Source organism: Anabrus simplex, chromosome 12 (genome assembly GCF_040414725.1).
Source record: "Anabrus simplex isolate iqAnaSimp1 chromosome 12, ASM4041472v1, whole genome shotgun sequence".
NCBI classification, from domain to species: Eukaryota; Metazoa; Arthropoda; class Insecta; order Orthoptera; family Tettigoniidae; genus Anabrus; species Anabrus simplex.
Genome location: NC_090276.1, coordinates 73178047 through 73195013, shown reverse-complemented (window position 1 = coordinate 73195013; position 16967 = coordinate 73178047). Strand labels below are relative to the sequence as shown.

Genomic DNA, 16967 nt, shown 5'->3' with positions numbered 1-16967 from the left:
TTGAAAAATCTAATAACGCCAAGCAATGACAATCGACCACAAATAGTTTTTAATTCCCTCATCTCATAAAATAAAGCACATTAGACACAAAAGCGCCCAACATGATGGCGAAATCCCTTCTTTTCTTAATCTTTCATTGTAATTTGGTCTCCGGTATACTGTTCGTAGTCAGTTTCTGGAAATCTATCGTTACCGCATAAATTAGGCCTACATCAACTTTTAAAGGTTATGTTGAACTTGAAAATATGGTTTCGAAAGTAAGTATCGATTCTCAAAAGTTCTCGAATGCATTTAATTCAATTCTGCCCGTCACTAATCCAATCAAATTGGAAAGATAAAAGAAATATCATCAAAACTTCAGAAATTACGGTTATTTTTTACCTTGAGGTTATCTGGAAAGCGCGCTCGCTGCACATTTCACTACGAGTTGGAAATCATACAAATCATTTAAATGTACCGGTAACGTGCGCCAATAAAACGACTGCGGTTTTTGGTATTTTAACACGAAAACTTAAAATTCTCAGTCTTACATTAGGACCTAAACAGTAATAGGCAATCCCAAGACCTCCCATGGCTTTCTTTTTTTAATGTAAGGTGCAACATCTGTTCTGGTCTCGCTAACATAATCGCGTACGATAATATTAAAATACTAAATTTGTGTTACGGAGCAGTTTCGATTCCTGCCTGCTCGGTAGTACGATCGAAAAAATTTAAAATATAAACATCTAACCATGGACATAATGTGAACATTTGACGAAACTTGTTCCGTCTTCAAGCAGAGCTGTCGAAATGCGCCGTGTCTCCTTACAATTCTTGTGACCACTCTCTGCTCTATGATTTTCCGAGATTCTCTAAACAATACTTCCAAATGCGATGCTAAGATGGTCCATTATGCAAGTTCACCGCCGATCGCTTTTCCAGTACCGACACATTACTGGTACTTGCTCTAATTATCGCAATGACGGGGCGTAAACGCCAAGATCCATACGCATGCCATAGTCATCCTTTCGTGAGATACAGTTTATTAAATAAATGATTGATCGAGGATTTAGCATTGATGGGACTGGAATTTCTGGACGGTTGATCCGGAAAATCGTTTATTCGAGGAACGGATAATGTGGGGTTTTTACAACGTGATTTAATTACGATGCTCGCGGGACCACGTAATTTGAACGCATATTCCGGGAAAACGTAGTTTCCGGGAACGGATAATCGAGGTTTCACTGTACCTGCATTCTCATTCAATGAAACAATTTGTGGATACAAAGCATCAGGTAGGAACAATCCCTCAACACCTTACGGATTTTTTCAACTTTAGTGACGAGTTATTCAAGCAAATTGCTGATGAGACCAACAGATATGCTAAAGTCAAAATTCATAAGGTGAGAAAACCAGGTCTCCACCCCGAAAACTGTTTTGAAAAGTACCACACAGTGAAAACATACAAGGATTGATGTATTTTGTGTGCCTAATTGTAAATATATTCATGTAACATACTTATATTTTGTGTTAGATTCCTTTGCATTGTTCACAACCTACAGCTATTCATAGTGGGCAAATTAATTAGGAGTGGAGCAGGAAGCATACGCTAAGGGTAATGGAGTTCAAAAGGTTAACAATAACTAATTTTACAAAACAAATACAGTATAATTATTTTTTTTAAAGCAATGAAAAGATGACAAATTTCAGAGCAATACATTATCTGATCAAAAGTATGGGGTATCTGAAAACCTACTTGAAACTGTCCTCCAAGTGTTCCCTGGCTTTACTATCCAGTAGTGCACATAAATACAGACTGGTCTCTGTGAGTGTCCCACCAGATGTCAGAACATCTCCAGGGAAATGGCAAAACATTCTACCAGTAGAACTGAAGCGTCGTTAATAACGAGGGTTGTTGGGGGTCTGCAGTGAAGTTGCCATATTTCATACCAAAGGTGTTTGATAGGGCTGCAGTCGAGGCTCTGGGCTGGACAGTTCTGGAACAAGGTTGTTCATCAACCACTCCAGAAGAGATCACGCTTTATGGCAGGCAGCATTATGATGATGAAATACACAGGGGTGTAAACAATACGCAGCTGGTCAGTATCCTTATATCCTTCTGTCGTTAAGCGTTCTGTACAAATACAAGAGGACAAACAAAGTCCCTTCCATGAAAAACAACCCCATACTGTCACCCCATATTGGCCAAAATTTCACTCACCAGCACTGTACAGCTAGTATGTACTGGTCGTCTACTATCTGCCACACCCAAACCCTTCCATCAAACGACCAAATGGTGGAGCATGATACATCACTCCAAATCATCTGTCTCCAGTTATCCACAGAATAGTGGAAATGCAGCCCTCAGTATTCACTAGTGAAATTAACAGGGTATGAATGGGTACTCAGGCATTGAACCCGAATCCACATATCTTCCCACACACATTCAAGGTGCTGAACACAATAGTGGCACCATAGAATTCAATGGTGATGGCATACACTATGTCATGTCATTTTCCCATAGTCTTCTTCAGCACTAACGGTTCCTTTTGGTTAACACAGGTGTCCTACTCAACCGTGGTTTTGCCTTCCTGTATCCATATTGCAACTGCATTCCTGTCAGTTGATTCGGACAACTTGAAACGTGAAAATGGCCTTGCTTGATTGCTTACTGATGTGGCAATCGATAACAATTCCCCGTTCAACGTCGCCCTACCATGCAATAGCAATGAAAAACATTGTGCCTTCAGCTGCCTATTATGGCAGCAGTGGTGGGTGTAGAGACATCTAGGCTCTAGTTTACATGTACGAGGGGTGTCAGGATACTTCTGATCAGATAGTGTATGTATACAAATCTACAAAAATGCATCAGAGTTAACACATAGTTCATGAATTCTTTTAATACTAAAATATTCAAATGGTTTCATTTGAAGAGAATTTCAAAACACAAAATACTTACACTGAGCTGGTGTTTGATACTGTTGTGGCAGTGGGTGGGATGTCGATGGTGCGAGTTTCATTTCCTAGGATCAGTCTCAAACGTTTCATGGGTGGGTGAATAACAGGCTCCCTACTGGCACTTGACATGGACGAGTAAAAGCTACCCGAGTCCTTCACGTGGAACATATCCCGCCCCTCTCTCGCCCGCCTTTCCATAAGTTCTCTTAGTTTACGGTGTCTCTTCTCCCTATCTTTTGACTTGTGCCTCTTCTTACGATGAGAGCTATGCCTCTGTTGTTCACGCCCCGCCAAGTCCAGTTGGTTTTCGTTTCCAACACCCTCTACACGCAGCACTTCGTATTCCGGTTCGTAGCTGTCCGCTTCACTCAAACTGTTCCCGGATTCTATCACTTCATCCAGAATAGGACTACGTTTCATGCGCAACGTTAACCTCACGCGGGCAGGTTCTCCTTGTTTAGGACACAAACTGACCCCACCGACAACATTAGCACTTTCACTCCTTACATGAATCGGCTCTACAGATAGTTCAGGCATCTCTTTCGGTTGACATTCTGGAGTATTCCAGCAATTATTAGAGACTGTCTTAGCTGTCATCACCCCAACAGATGGTCTGGATCTTCTTAATAGCCTAGGTTCATCTGCTTCACTATCATCTTTATCATCAAACTCATAAATGTCTTTTGTCCGTTCCAAAACACTACTTCTATGATCAGTCCTTACCACCTGAGCAGGTGGTGTGGTAGTTGCTGGCATTCTTCTGTTAAGCTCATTTTCTACAGTTGGCTTTGGCACACTCCCATTAAAAACTTTACGGTTACTAAGAAGGCTATCCACATTTCTATCACGTGAACTTTTCAACAACCCTATGCCAGATGGACTTCTCCGCGAAGAAGTCACTCTACGAAGATGATGATCCCAGCACCTGTCCAGTTTGCCATTTCCAGCGATTTTCCTTGTAAGCTGCGCACTGTTACAACTGTTAATTACACTTGCACGATCTACCTTATCCGGTTTTGTTTGTGTTGCAGTTTCAAATTTTGTTGTGATCTGAGGAGCCTGTTCCTGCAGCGGATTTTCTACAGTATCCACTGTGACTGATCCTACGTCATTCTCTTTCATTGTTACAGCGCTCTCTATCCTGTCTTCCTGTAGCCTATCCGCAGCTTCATCAGCTTTCTCCTGAGATCCACACGAAATGTCGTTATCTTCAATCTCCAGTCCTTTTTCACACTTAACTTCTTCCTCTAGCTTAAATTCTTCTTCAACCTTATGTTCTAGATTAGGTTTTGCCTCTTCCTGAAATTCATTACTAACAGATTCTTCAATCTCTATAACAGTTGGAGCATCTGTAATCAGATCAGTCAGTCTTTTATGATTTCTTAAAGTAATTCCATGCTGTTCGACAGCTGGGTCATCATCACAACTTTTATTAATTTCTGAACACATTTCTTCTTTCTGGCCAGCAGAATTGCACAACAAAGGGGGTTCATGCTGTTCACTACCTACACTACTACAACTACTGCTAATACTACTACTGCTACTACTACTACCATAGTCATCTAATGGATTAGAAGAATTTCTGTTAATCAAGCTTGACAAGGACACATTATCATCATCGTCATCGTTAGGAGAAGGAGCAGTTTGTTGTGCCTCCAGGGCACACTCAGGCTTGTTCTGAACATTGCTATTTCTGCGCTGTAATCTAACGGGCTTTGCATGCACTCCCGATCGTACACTTTTAGAAACACTTATTTCCCTACGAGGAGCACGGGAACTACGATCTCTAGTGGACCTGTCCGATGACGCTAGACGAGTTTGATGGCCACTCGTAGGCAATGAAGAACCTTCACACGCGGAACCTATTTTATCTGAAGCAGCCCTCCGTGTACCACCACTCAATCCATCGTCGATATCAGAAAACTTGCATCCCTGAGCTATTAGTAGCTCGGCATCATACTTTGTCAGACCTTTTTGCTTCAGTTCCTTCATGCTCAAGGGTGCAATAATCGAGGCCATCTTTCCTTCACTGCCTGTAGAAGAAGATCGGCTGTTAGGATGGTTCTCTTGCAGGGCCCGCTCGCTGCTAACGAATTCTGATTTCTGGTTTGATGTCTGGCGATGTTTTGTACGATTTAAACGGTTATCAGTCTCACGAAGCTTGTAACCAGAATTCAACTCCTCGCTCTTCGATTTGCCTTTTGCAAATGCTCCAGTGCCCCGCCTAGAAACAAAAGAAAATTATACATTAATAAAAACACTTGTCTTGGGTCTCGTCTGGAAAAAGATAATTACTGGAACAGGCAAGATAAAATAGTTATCCAAAACTGGAATATTCCCAAATCTGTAACAGAAATATTATGACTCAATTTCTACAAATTTAAGGCAGGCAGCACACTTGTAGGTATTGTGTTTACATAAACTACAGACCAACAGAAGCAGTCTAGTTTTCAGTTTACTTTGTCTGAAAATTAGGAACAACTAGCTGATGTACCCGTGCTTCGCTACGGCATTCTCAGAAAGACTGACTTTGTGGTTTTCCTAACTGAAATAAACATAGGTCATTACAAAAACGTATGAATGTAGTGATTAAAAGCAATGCTATCATATAAAATACTCGATCAAATGGAAAGCCGCACGTTTTATCACTTTAAACGAACAGTGCTGCGGTTAGATTGCGGTGCCAATCTAATAGTCCAAAGTTCCAGAGCTGGGATGACCAGGCCGTAGATTGCCATGAACACTCATCTCCCATTATTTCGCTAAATATGCACACAGTTCATTCCAATCCGTGCCTCAGAGTAGGGATTGAATAGCCCGAATGCTATGATGATCCAGTGTGTTACGTACCAGTAGTATCAGAAAATTTATAAACCAGGGGAATGGCATGCTAAAGAAGACAGTTATCTAACTCCCCAGCTACTTCCCATCAATATTCAGGCAGGCTGTTACACTCTGTACGACTGGGCGAGTTGACCGTGTGGTTAGCGGTGCGCAGCTCTGAGCTTGCATCCGAGAGATAGTGGATTTGAACCCCATTGTCAGCAGCGCTGAAGATGGTATTCCGTGGTAAGGCCTAAGGCACTCCTAGCCCTTTCCTATCCCATCGTCGCCATAAAACCTATCTATGTCGGTGCGATGTAAATCAAATAAAAAATACTCTGTACGCAGCAGTAATCCTATCTACCAGAGATGAGGGGCAACAGAAGACACAAAGCACATCACGACAAACAATGGTCAATGTAATGTTATTGTTGATCAATGTTATGAGCTTTCTATATTGTAGGCCTACACATTTAGTTTTCTTTCGACTCTGTGATTTGTGAAATATTTTATACCGTAAACTGTAGTTTCTTATTCTCCGACTTTACATACCGATTTTCATTAAATACTGTTTACCTATTTTCTAGTTACTCTGCGGTGATATGGACTTAGTAACAAAAATCCAAATTCATGAATATCTTTGTGATCATAGACAGTACGGTAACAATGTATAATACATGAACAATACAACATTTAATACTATATAACCTTAGTTATGTAGCATTCATCGATTACACCTCTAATAAGAAATATTTGAGAATTACATTTTAGGCCTTCCCCTAAACTACCATTTCACTTAGCGTGAATAAAATAATTTACAGCCTAGACTATAGCGACTTATTTCCTGACTTTGCATACCGAGTTTCATCAAGATAGGACTACTAATAACATCAATATTTGAGAATTAAATTTTAGGCCTTCCCCTAAACTACCATTTCACTCAGCGTGAGTAAAATGATTTATAGCCTAGATTGTAGAGGCTTATCCCCCGACTTCACATACCGATTTTCATTAAATTATCTTCAACCGTTTTCTCGTGATGCGTGTACATACATACATACAGACAGACAGAAATTACGGAAATGTAAAAAGTGCATTTTCTTGTTACTATGGACATGACTGATACAGAAATACCATTATTTTCAAATTCTGAGCAATGTACAGACAAAACTCTTATTATATATATATATATAGATTTAAAATTAGACCATTGCAGTTAATGGAAGAGCAAAGTTATCTTTATTATTACTCATGGAGTAATTACTTAAATAATCTAATACAGAAGGAAACTTGGGAAGGAAGTGGGAGGGGTGTTACACAAAGAAGCAAATTCTGTGTCAAAATTACCTGTACGTAAGTTCTGAAAACTAACCTCAACGGTACTGCATTTACAATTTTTTTTAAAGGTTTCGAAACATCTGCAGATACATAGATACATCGAGAGTCTACTGTATACCATAATATAAAGACTGTAGACATACATGCAGTAAAATGGTTTGAATGAAAATTTGCAAACATTATATTATTATCATTTTTTACAGTTGGCTACAAAAAAGCCAGTCCTAAGGTGGGGTTGTATCTGTAATGAAGTAGTCTTATTAGCTGTGTACACTGCTAACATCATACTAATCTATTTTGAAGAGGGTATTCTGTAATATTTACTGAAGTATGAATGAAACTCTCTACATAAATGCAGGTATTTTGACGAATACTTCTCTTTAACTGTGACGATCTTCAGTCTGCCGAAACAAATGCAGGAAATATAACATTAGAAAACACCTGAAAAAGAAAACATTAATAGAAAATACCTGAAAAAGAAAACATTTAATAACAGATTAGACCTGAAAAAGATATCATTTAATTTCAAAAAAATAAACAAAAACAAGTTCATAACCCTCAAACCAGTAAAATTCCTTCCTTGAAGCTCAAGCCTCTGAAATCCAAAGAAAACCTCACAGCAATTGCAAGTAATTATGTTATCATGTACCTTCCAGAGATGGTTCAGCAAAGTGAAACAACAAAAACAGTACCTATAAACCATACAGGGTCTCTGATATAAACCCAGAACGAAGGCACAGTATTTGTACTCTTGTCGTGTGAACAGTCATACCTCTCACTATTGGTGTACAGAAAATCCGAACGGCATTTTTGAAGTAGGAAGACAGGAAGATTCGCGTTTGATGTGCTGTTAGTACAAGATGAATAATTGAGCCTATTTTTTCGAGACAACAATAAATGCAGAGGGGAACCAAGACGATATTTTGATGCCGTTCTTCCACCAGTTAACGGAAGAAGAAAAATCACATGGGTGGCTTCAACAAGATTCAGCCCCTGCTCATACAGAAGAATATTCCCTTCTTACAATCTCAGAAGTGTTTGCAGACAGAGTGATCAATGCTGTCTATTACCCCCTCATCCTCCAAATCTAACAGAGTGTGATTTTTACTTGTGGGGTAAACTGAAAGAAAAAGTATATCAAACAAATCCTCACACATTGGACGAACCTTATGAATGAAATCGGAAACATGACAGTGGCAGAACTCACTCACGTCAGCCAGAATGTGGTTACCAGATAGAATGGTTGCATAACCCAGGAAAGACAGCATCTTTTATAAGGTAAGATTTCATACAAGATTGCATACATGCTTAAAGCAGGGCGGCCGCGCGTGACATAAGTTCGGCTGAGGCAGCTGCCACAGTGCACAGTACAAACACCGTGAATACGGACTGAGTTTATATGAGAGACCCTATACTTTCATATAACTGAATATCGGACAAGGGCAAGAGTTACAGACTCATATAAAGATACCTTAACTTAGAAGTAATCGGTCCCGTAATCTATGGCAATCATTGTTTTAACGGGACGTGCAGCAACAGACTACTATGGCGAAATAGAAATTTTCTACAAGGGGCAGTCAAATGAAAAATGAACAGCTGCTACAATGTGCCCATGGAATGGTTTCATTCAAAAGTAATTACCAAAAGTTTTAATAAATTTATCCCACTGGGAGATGAGACTATCAATTCAAGTTTTGTAGAAAGAGGTAGGTCGCTGACAGATCCATAACCGCACCCACTCTTGCACTTCTTCGCCCAAAAGTAACCGATGTCCATGGATGACTTTCTTTAGGTCACCAAAATTGTAAAAATCATAAAGTGAAAAATCCAGGCTGTATGGAGGATGTTGAAGTGTTTCCCAACCAAATCGCTGAAGCACAGCCTTTGCCAGATTGAAAGTATGGGGGCGAGCATTATCGTGAGACAGGATGACTTCGCCCGACAGCATTCCAGAGCGTTTTGACTCTGGCACATCGCAGTTTCTGCAAAGTGTCTTCATAGCGCTGTGCAGTGATTGTGGTTCCATGCTTGAGGAAGTCGACAAGCAGAGGGCCCCTGCAATCAAAGGAGGTCATCATGACTTTACCGGAACTTGTGTGAACAGCTTTAGATTTCTTTGTCAGGGGAGAATTGCGATGTTTCCATTGTTGGCTTTGCCTTTTGCTCTCAGGCTCGAAATGGTGGTACCTCACTTCATTCCCTGTGACGATAAGGGACAGAAACTGCAGATGACTCGGACATGATACCATTCTGTCAATCTTTTGTCCCTTTGTCAGTTGATGCAGAACCCATTGTGTACAAGTTCTGCGGGAATGCAAGTGATCTTTGATAATGATATGCATGGAGCCATGGCTATGCCGATCTGAACACGAATTTCTTCCACCGTGATTTGTCAGATTTCCCGGATAAGGCCATCAAACCACCCTATCGCATCAGGAGTAATGGCTTGATGGGCCTGCCCTGGGTGTGCATCGTCTTTTAGTAATGAGCGGCCTTTTCGGAATCTCCTATGCCACTCGTGTGTACACTCAACATGGACATGCAGTGTTCGCCATACACAACGGACATGTAACTATGAGTTTTGCATACTCCAGCAACCTCAGCTACCCCAAAACAAACTACAGTTCTCAGCTCTTCTTTGCTTACAGCTGGACAAACACACTAGACCAGTCCGCGCACCAACGAAAACATAACCCAACAACTGCATGCACCTGTGAGTTGTTAATACGGAGTTCTCCTATCACAGCAAAGGCAGTATCGATATGTAACAACAGTGTTGCCACCTTTCGAAATGCCATGGACTTCATAATTAGGGCAAAGAACTACAAAATTTAGAACCTTATGGCTAAGGAGTAAGAAACAAAAGACCGAAGTTTGAAGGATTTATACTTGGGTCAAATTTCTCAGCAATGGAACACTTATTTTAAAAAAGGCCAGGTAGAAGATGGGCATGGATGTTGCTAGATGCACACAAAGAATGAGACATACTATATCTTAACCACATACAGGAGTACTTTTGTAAAATCAGCCAACTTCAATTCAGCATATATTAGAGTCTCATTAGGGCCAGGAATAAAAGAACATTTTTGGAAGATCCATGGGACAATAAACAGGAATACTTTGACGACCTGAGAAGAGGATTCCTAGACCTATCTGTGCTAGGCATTGGATTGTAAGAATTATGTGACAAGATTCACAACAGCAAAGAAGTTCGGCAGACCTAGTAGAACCACACATTTACCTCCTCAGGGCATCAGAGCTATGACTGGAAAGAGAGGAACAAGGAAAGCAAGGAGAACTGAAAGTAAAAAAGAACAGGATCGAATATGCAGGGATCGAAAAGCTGACAAAAAGGAGTGCAATTTGAAAGCCGAAGATATGCAAATAATATCAGGGAAGCGCCTGAACAAAATACATGAAACTATCTATCGTATTTACTCGTGTATTACACCCCTCCCCTGGCTTTTAGAGACAAAGTAAATCTCGCATATAAGACCCCCCCAACGTAATTTGTCAGAGAACAACAACGATTCCGCTTCGAAGAGGGTACAAGTCTTATTGCAGCTTCTGGTGACATCGCACAAATTTGTGAATAGTTTCGTCCATTCAACCTACGCATTGAAAACGCGTCGAATCCATACGGTACATCTGTGTTTTGTAGTTAAGAAATGTCCGCCTCCGTAGCGTACGTCTAATGCAGCTCTGATGACGTCGCACAAATAGGCGAATAGGCCTAGCTTCGCGTCCTATCTGCACATTGCAAGCATGCATCAGACATGCTATATGTCTCTGTTTTTTAGTTAATAATGTTCGCCAGCGTAATGGTTAGCACAATTAGTTGCTGTTCTCGGGAGTCTGACTTCGATTCCCGGTACCGTACTGCCAGAGATTTATGAATGGCAGGAAGGTTGATATGCGGTAAAAGCGATACATGTAACTCCCCTCCCCTGGGGGTGTGTCTAAAAATAACGGTACCACCTCGGGATGTGGAAAAGAGTTTACTTTAGCAGAGAAATATTCGCGGTTGTTGCTATTTATACAGCAGTCAAGATCATTAACAAAGTGGTCGTTTAATATCTCTAACTCGGGCCAATATAGGTATATATTTGGAGAGAAGTAAACTTAAAACATGATAAAAGCTATCCAATTAAAACAATTGTTTTACTCGCCAATGTACCTAACAAATAATAATAATAATAATAATAATAATAATAATAATAATAATTCTATGTCCCCACGTACTTTAAAAGATTTTCGGAGACGCCAAACAAAACATACTAGGGTATGCGTTAATTAAAAAAAGGGACAACAAACATACGAAATTAAACATTACGATAAAACGCATTACCGCTATACCTGTAGATATCCATAAATGCTGTATATTTTCCTGTTATTTATTTTTATTCTTTCCGTCGAGGAACTTTTGGCACCATCAAGGCGATAATATACCTAACCTAAACAATGTGGTCTGTCTTATCTCCTGGACAGCTGTTTATAAAATCCTGATGTGATAAATGTAGAGAACAAGCATGAAATGTACTTAAAAATAAGGGTCTGTGTTTCAACAGCCATAGTTATCAAAATAATGTTTCCAGTTACTATGTATTACATTCGGGAAGTACAACTCGTAACATACGCTAGTTATCAGCTGATGGTTTGGCATGCCTTCTACAGCACGGCTTTATTCGGAAGGAGTAGCTTCTGCTACATATACACCAACTGGGAATATAAGACACCATCTCCCGAAACCATTTGGGAATAGATTCACACTGTTTAGACTCTATAGTCGGGAACGAAATGATTTTTAACACGTTCCGTGCCCCGAAACATGTTACTCTTACCCGTCGGCGCGAACTTCCCAAAACTGCGAAGTAAGTAACTACGTCCTAGTTAAGAATTTCCGTTAACTAATGGCAACATAGTGTTCCAACTGGAGTAAAGGATCGAGGCATACTGCTAGTTTTGATCGGCCCACCGGTGACCCGGGTCACCCGAGTCCCGATTGTTGTCTGACCCATATTTTTACGCGGGAATCACTTGGCGCGATTATGGTGAATGAAGCCTAGAGTGTTGCTGCCCGCAGATGGTAGATTGTTGGTTAAGGAGTACCACCCTTCTGATATATGCTTTCTACATTGCTCTTAGGTAAGCAAATAGAGGTTACTGGAGTAGTTATTGACATATTTGTTACCTTCTGTAGATAATATTTACAAGCAATTTCACGTCCTTTATTCGTTATCTTCCGTAGATAATATTTACAAGCAATTTCGCATCCTATTTAGGCATGAAGCCTTCACATTCTGACACATCGGAAAAGAAAGAGGTTTAGGACAGCACTGGATCCCGGACGAATTGTTCATTATTTGGAACAAAGTGGGTCATTTGTTTCACGCAATTGTTGAATCGGAACACAGTCGCGTGCGCGAGAGAGAGAGAGAGAGAGAGAGAGAGAGAAAGAGAGAGAGAGAGGTGTGTGTGTGTGTGTGCGTGCTGAATGTACGTCGGAGAGACTGAATCAGAAATGCAGACTTGGAATGCAGAACTGGTGTGAAGGACGTCTTGATTCAGGCTAAGTTCCTAAAATTTAAATGGGCAGGACAAGTCGTAAGGAATACACGACAGGTAGAGCAAGAGGGGGAGGCATAGAAGATGATATTAGAGCTGAAGATCCATGTGGAATCACTGCAACCAACAACACACCAAGACAGAGTTCAGCGGAAGCAATTGGGAAGGCCTTTGGTGGTGGTGGTGATTTTTGTTTTAAGAGGAAGTACAACGAGGTAATCATCCTCACGGAACAAATAAGTAGAAAATAAATTTAAAATATAAAACAAAATTATTTATTCAGCAATGGAATTTGGAAACGCAGTACAAAATAAAACAAAAAACAATTATAGAATTAGGCAGAATTGATTACTAACGTATCAAAAGGGAACGTACGTTCCCTGAGTAACAGTACACTTGTAATTTATATACCCTTGATAAGTCCACTGTCGCACATAAAGCGGATAACGAGATCAGCAGTAGTCACGTCATCGGCTAGTATGCGATCTAGTGTTTTTTGCAGGCCGAGGCTCCGTCTTAGGCCAGAGAGATCAGCGCACTCTGTGAGGATGTGGGCCACGGTGAAGTCGGCACCACAAGAACACAGTGGGGGGTCTTCCCTCTTTAGGAGATAAGAGTGTGTGGATCGTAAATGACCTATCCTCAGCCTGCACAGTACTATGGCCTCTCTCCGTAAAGGTCGGAAAGAGGACCGCCACACGGTAGTTGTCTTCCTAATTGCTCTCAGCTTGTAGGGAGTTCGGATATCTAGCCACTCCGATTCCCAGGACGCCAAGATGGTTCAACGTAGCTGAGAACAAATATCCTTAGCAGGTACATTGACTGGTCTTGGAGGTAAAAGTCCAGCTTCCTTTGCAGCTTCATCCGCAAGTTCGTTTCCCGCAATCCCAAACGTGGCCTGGAAGCCACGCGAAAGTGATTCTGGTGCCAGCATCCCCTAACCTGGCTAGAAGGTCATGTATCTGCTGCACTAGTGGGTGTTGCGAGAAACAGGTTTCAATAGACTGCAGAGAGCTTAACGAATCGGTACACATAAGAAAGTGGCTTCTTGCGTCACGCAGTGCAAACTGCAGAGCCTCCATGATGGCGTAAAGCTCTGCACTACAACACCAATGGCTAACAACTATACAACCATCCTCAAGCATGATAAAAGAAGGAAAAGTTGTTAATCTTTGTAGAAATTGGGATATCAAATACAAAAAAGTGATGGATTACAAACTGTAGGGGGAAATAACCCCTTACTACGAACTGCATATATAATACAAAAATAAATTTTGACATGAATGGCAACAGGAGAAACCAGGCACAAACAAATGGAAGTCAGGTGGATGACATGGTCACTAAGTAAGAGGCCTTGAATGGAGAACAGGACTAACGAAGCAATGTGTTGAAAAACAAGTTGTTGTTAATTTTCTGATCATTATAAAAGCATGTTAAATATGATATATCTAAGGGGATATTGAGTATAGTGTTACATCGTATCTATCGGGTGTCTCACCTAAGAGCCGTCAAGCACCTTTTCTCTGGTGTACGGAAGATATTTTCAATTTTGGTTTTGTAATGTGTAGGTAGTCAGTCCAAACAAACACTATTCATCAGGTACGTCATGCGAATGAGAGTAGCACTGGAAAACTTTGTTTAGGTTCTCGCTGCAAACAAAATGTTTAAAGTGTAATTTTATGTGCCCAGTCGATAGAGCAGCCTCATAGTTTATTGCGATATTCTGTTCAAGGATATCTACTGACGGTGACTGCAAAACAAGAGAAAAAGATAAATACTTAATATATCCAGATGCGACTGAGTGAAGCTGCTGTATGAGAGTAGTATGCAGACAGCATGGTGCACTGCAAGGATGAGCAGTTATAGTTTGGGCTGACTATCAACACATTACAAAAACAAAAGTGAAAATATCTTCTGAAACACCAGAGGAAAGGCACCCGACGACTCTTAGGCAAGACACCTGGTATAAGTCAAACTTTTAAGGAATGAAATTCATTTGAGAATTCTCAGAATTATATATCAAAGAACTGAGAAAACACTAACTGAATTACCTTATTTTTTGCTTCAGGCTTATAAATTGAGAAGGTAAAACCAATCTGCTACATTATATAGCTATGTCGGGCAATAACCAAAGAATACATCAGCAAGCTCTAATGGCAATATGTGAACAACAGTTTTGGAAGCACCAGGCTGCGTTTGGTCTTCAGCATCCAGCTGTCTTTAATGATTCCTAAAACTTACTTGCTGCCACTTCAACAGCAAGCTCAATACAGAGGTTCCAACACTCCATTATGGAGGACACACTTTCTAAGTTCTTAATTTAATTCCACAGATACTGTTCTAAATTTAAAGAGGTTCTACAGAAGAATAGATACCCTAGTCACAGCTCCAACAGGAACGTGTTGATGAATTCATATGCCAAAATGCTGCAGTTTTTCATATTCTCCCAAACTACACGATACCCTCCGGAAGGAACAGAATTTTTACCGAGAACTGAGACTTTAAAAGTAACTTTAAGCAGTGTCATTAATCATCTGGTGAAGTGGTTTCTGCGACATTCTGTACAGCTGAAAGAAAGCAGGTTGTAATGTGTGTCTGTTTCAAAGAGTGTAGAGATTGCTGAAGTGTTTTAAATATTTAACTGTCACAGAGATGTTTTATACATCAATCATTGCTTACAGCAATAGTGACACCACCTATGAAGACACTGGCTGATATGCATAGTATTCACAATAAATACAACTGAATCACACTAAGAAAAGTCTATAGGATATGCATCTACTTCTCACACAGTACTTATCTAGTACTAGCTGTTACAAGCTGCATCACTCACGTGGATTACATAATTAGATAAAAGTAATCGTTCCTCAGTACTGCACTAAGACATTATCTGAAAAGTCCAAAAGTGTAAAAAATCATCGAAAAATTGGGTTCACCTTATTTTACCCTAGAACCCCTTTGTACACCACATTTGTGGTATTGCCTTTTGGTGCTACGATGACCAAGCTACCGACAGCACTAACTCTGGAACACGCTACGTAGAACTGTACGTGAGAAACAGTCCCCTCTCAAGTCGAAAACAAAAAAGAGGGTGTTTATTTTTAAAGGAGATTCCAAATACCTATTTCAACGTCTGTCATATCTTCAGTTTTATGAGATAGAAGTACCCTCATAACAATTTTTTTTTTTTTTTTTGTCCGTAACAACTTCAGTTTTTGAGAAATATGTATCCTCATAAAAGAATTCAACTCCTTCTTTCAACCACCCCCCCTTCCCAACTGGGTTTTCTGAGAACAAAATCATGTGTTTCTTTTATTTTTAAAGGAAATTCCAAATACCACTTTTAATTCCTGTAACATCTTCAGCTTTTGAGATTCAAGCATCCTTTTAAAAACTTTAAAAATTCAACTACACACACTGTACTGTACTGGCAAATTTTTCAGAGGTACCTTCCCCTCCAAGCCACGATATCAGGTTTTCTATCAACAACTTTCGAGAATAATGCCACATAATCCACCGGAACTCCATCTCTTTCAATAGTCTTCGAAGATACTCTCCGCACATGAACTATATTTTCTGATTTTAACACAATGTTCAGATTCTTCAATGTAGGTACAGTTATTTTCATCACATAAAATTAACTTATTTCTGACATATCACACCTTTCATGAAGTCACCTGTTTCGATCCTCTTCTTATGGACCGTTCTCTTGCCACGACTAAAGAAAACTGCGAACGACCCTTGGCCATAGATGTATTATATGTTTTACTAGTGACTTTGAAACCCCAACCGATTCATTTGTTGAAGCCACAACAATATAATTAAGTTTACGAACGGTTTTATCTTCTCGTAAGTGACTAGATATCTTATATGCTATTTCTCAGGCTTGTCCCCTTAATGGCCATCCAGATTTGCTACCAGACTTCAAATTACCAGCCATAACTACACTCAAATGACACTGTCAGAACAATATTCTACATAACTCTCTATATATAAAAACATTTACTAATGAAGTACATCCTACGTGATAAGAGATTATAGGACTACAACTAAAAGAAAGAAAATGTGTGTAAAACCGACAAAACAACAAGAGCGTAAAATGGATAAAGAAGTGGCAACGAAACTCTTGTATCTTCACAGTGTGCACAGTACGGTGGCCAGACAGCATGTGACCCTCTCTACTACTCCTGCATGATGTCACATGCCAACTCAGAGAGAATGCACGGGGAAATGAGCTTTGCGGAGGATCTTTCGATCCTTACAGGGTAAAAGCAATCTGTTTCTGTGCATCAGAGATGCCTTTG

General features: G+C 40.1%; 1 protein-coding gene across 1 annotated transcript in view; it reads right to left on the bottom strand.

The window, feature by feature from the left end:
* The window catches only part of Hmt4-20 (Histone methyltransferase 4-20), a 68247-nt gene that overhangs the window by 6503 nt on the left and 44777 nt on the right, over positions 1 to 16967 (bottom strand). Inside the window, exon 8 of the mRNA XM_067156070.2 lies at positions 2939 to 5161. Coding sequence (XP_067012171.2) covers positions 2939 to 5161 — 2223 coding nt within the window. The remainder of the gene's footprint in view (positions 1 to 2938; positions 5162 to 16967) is intronic.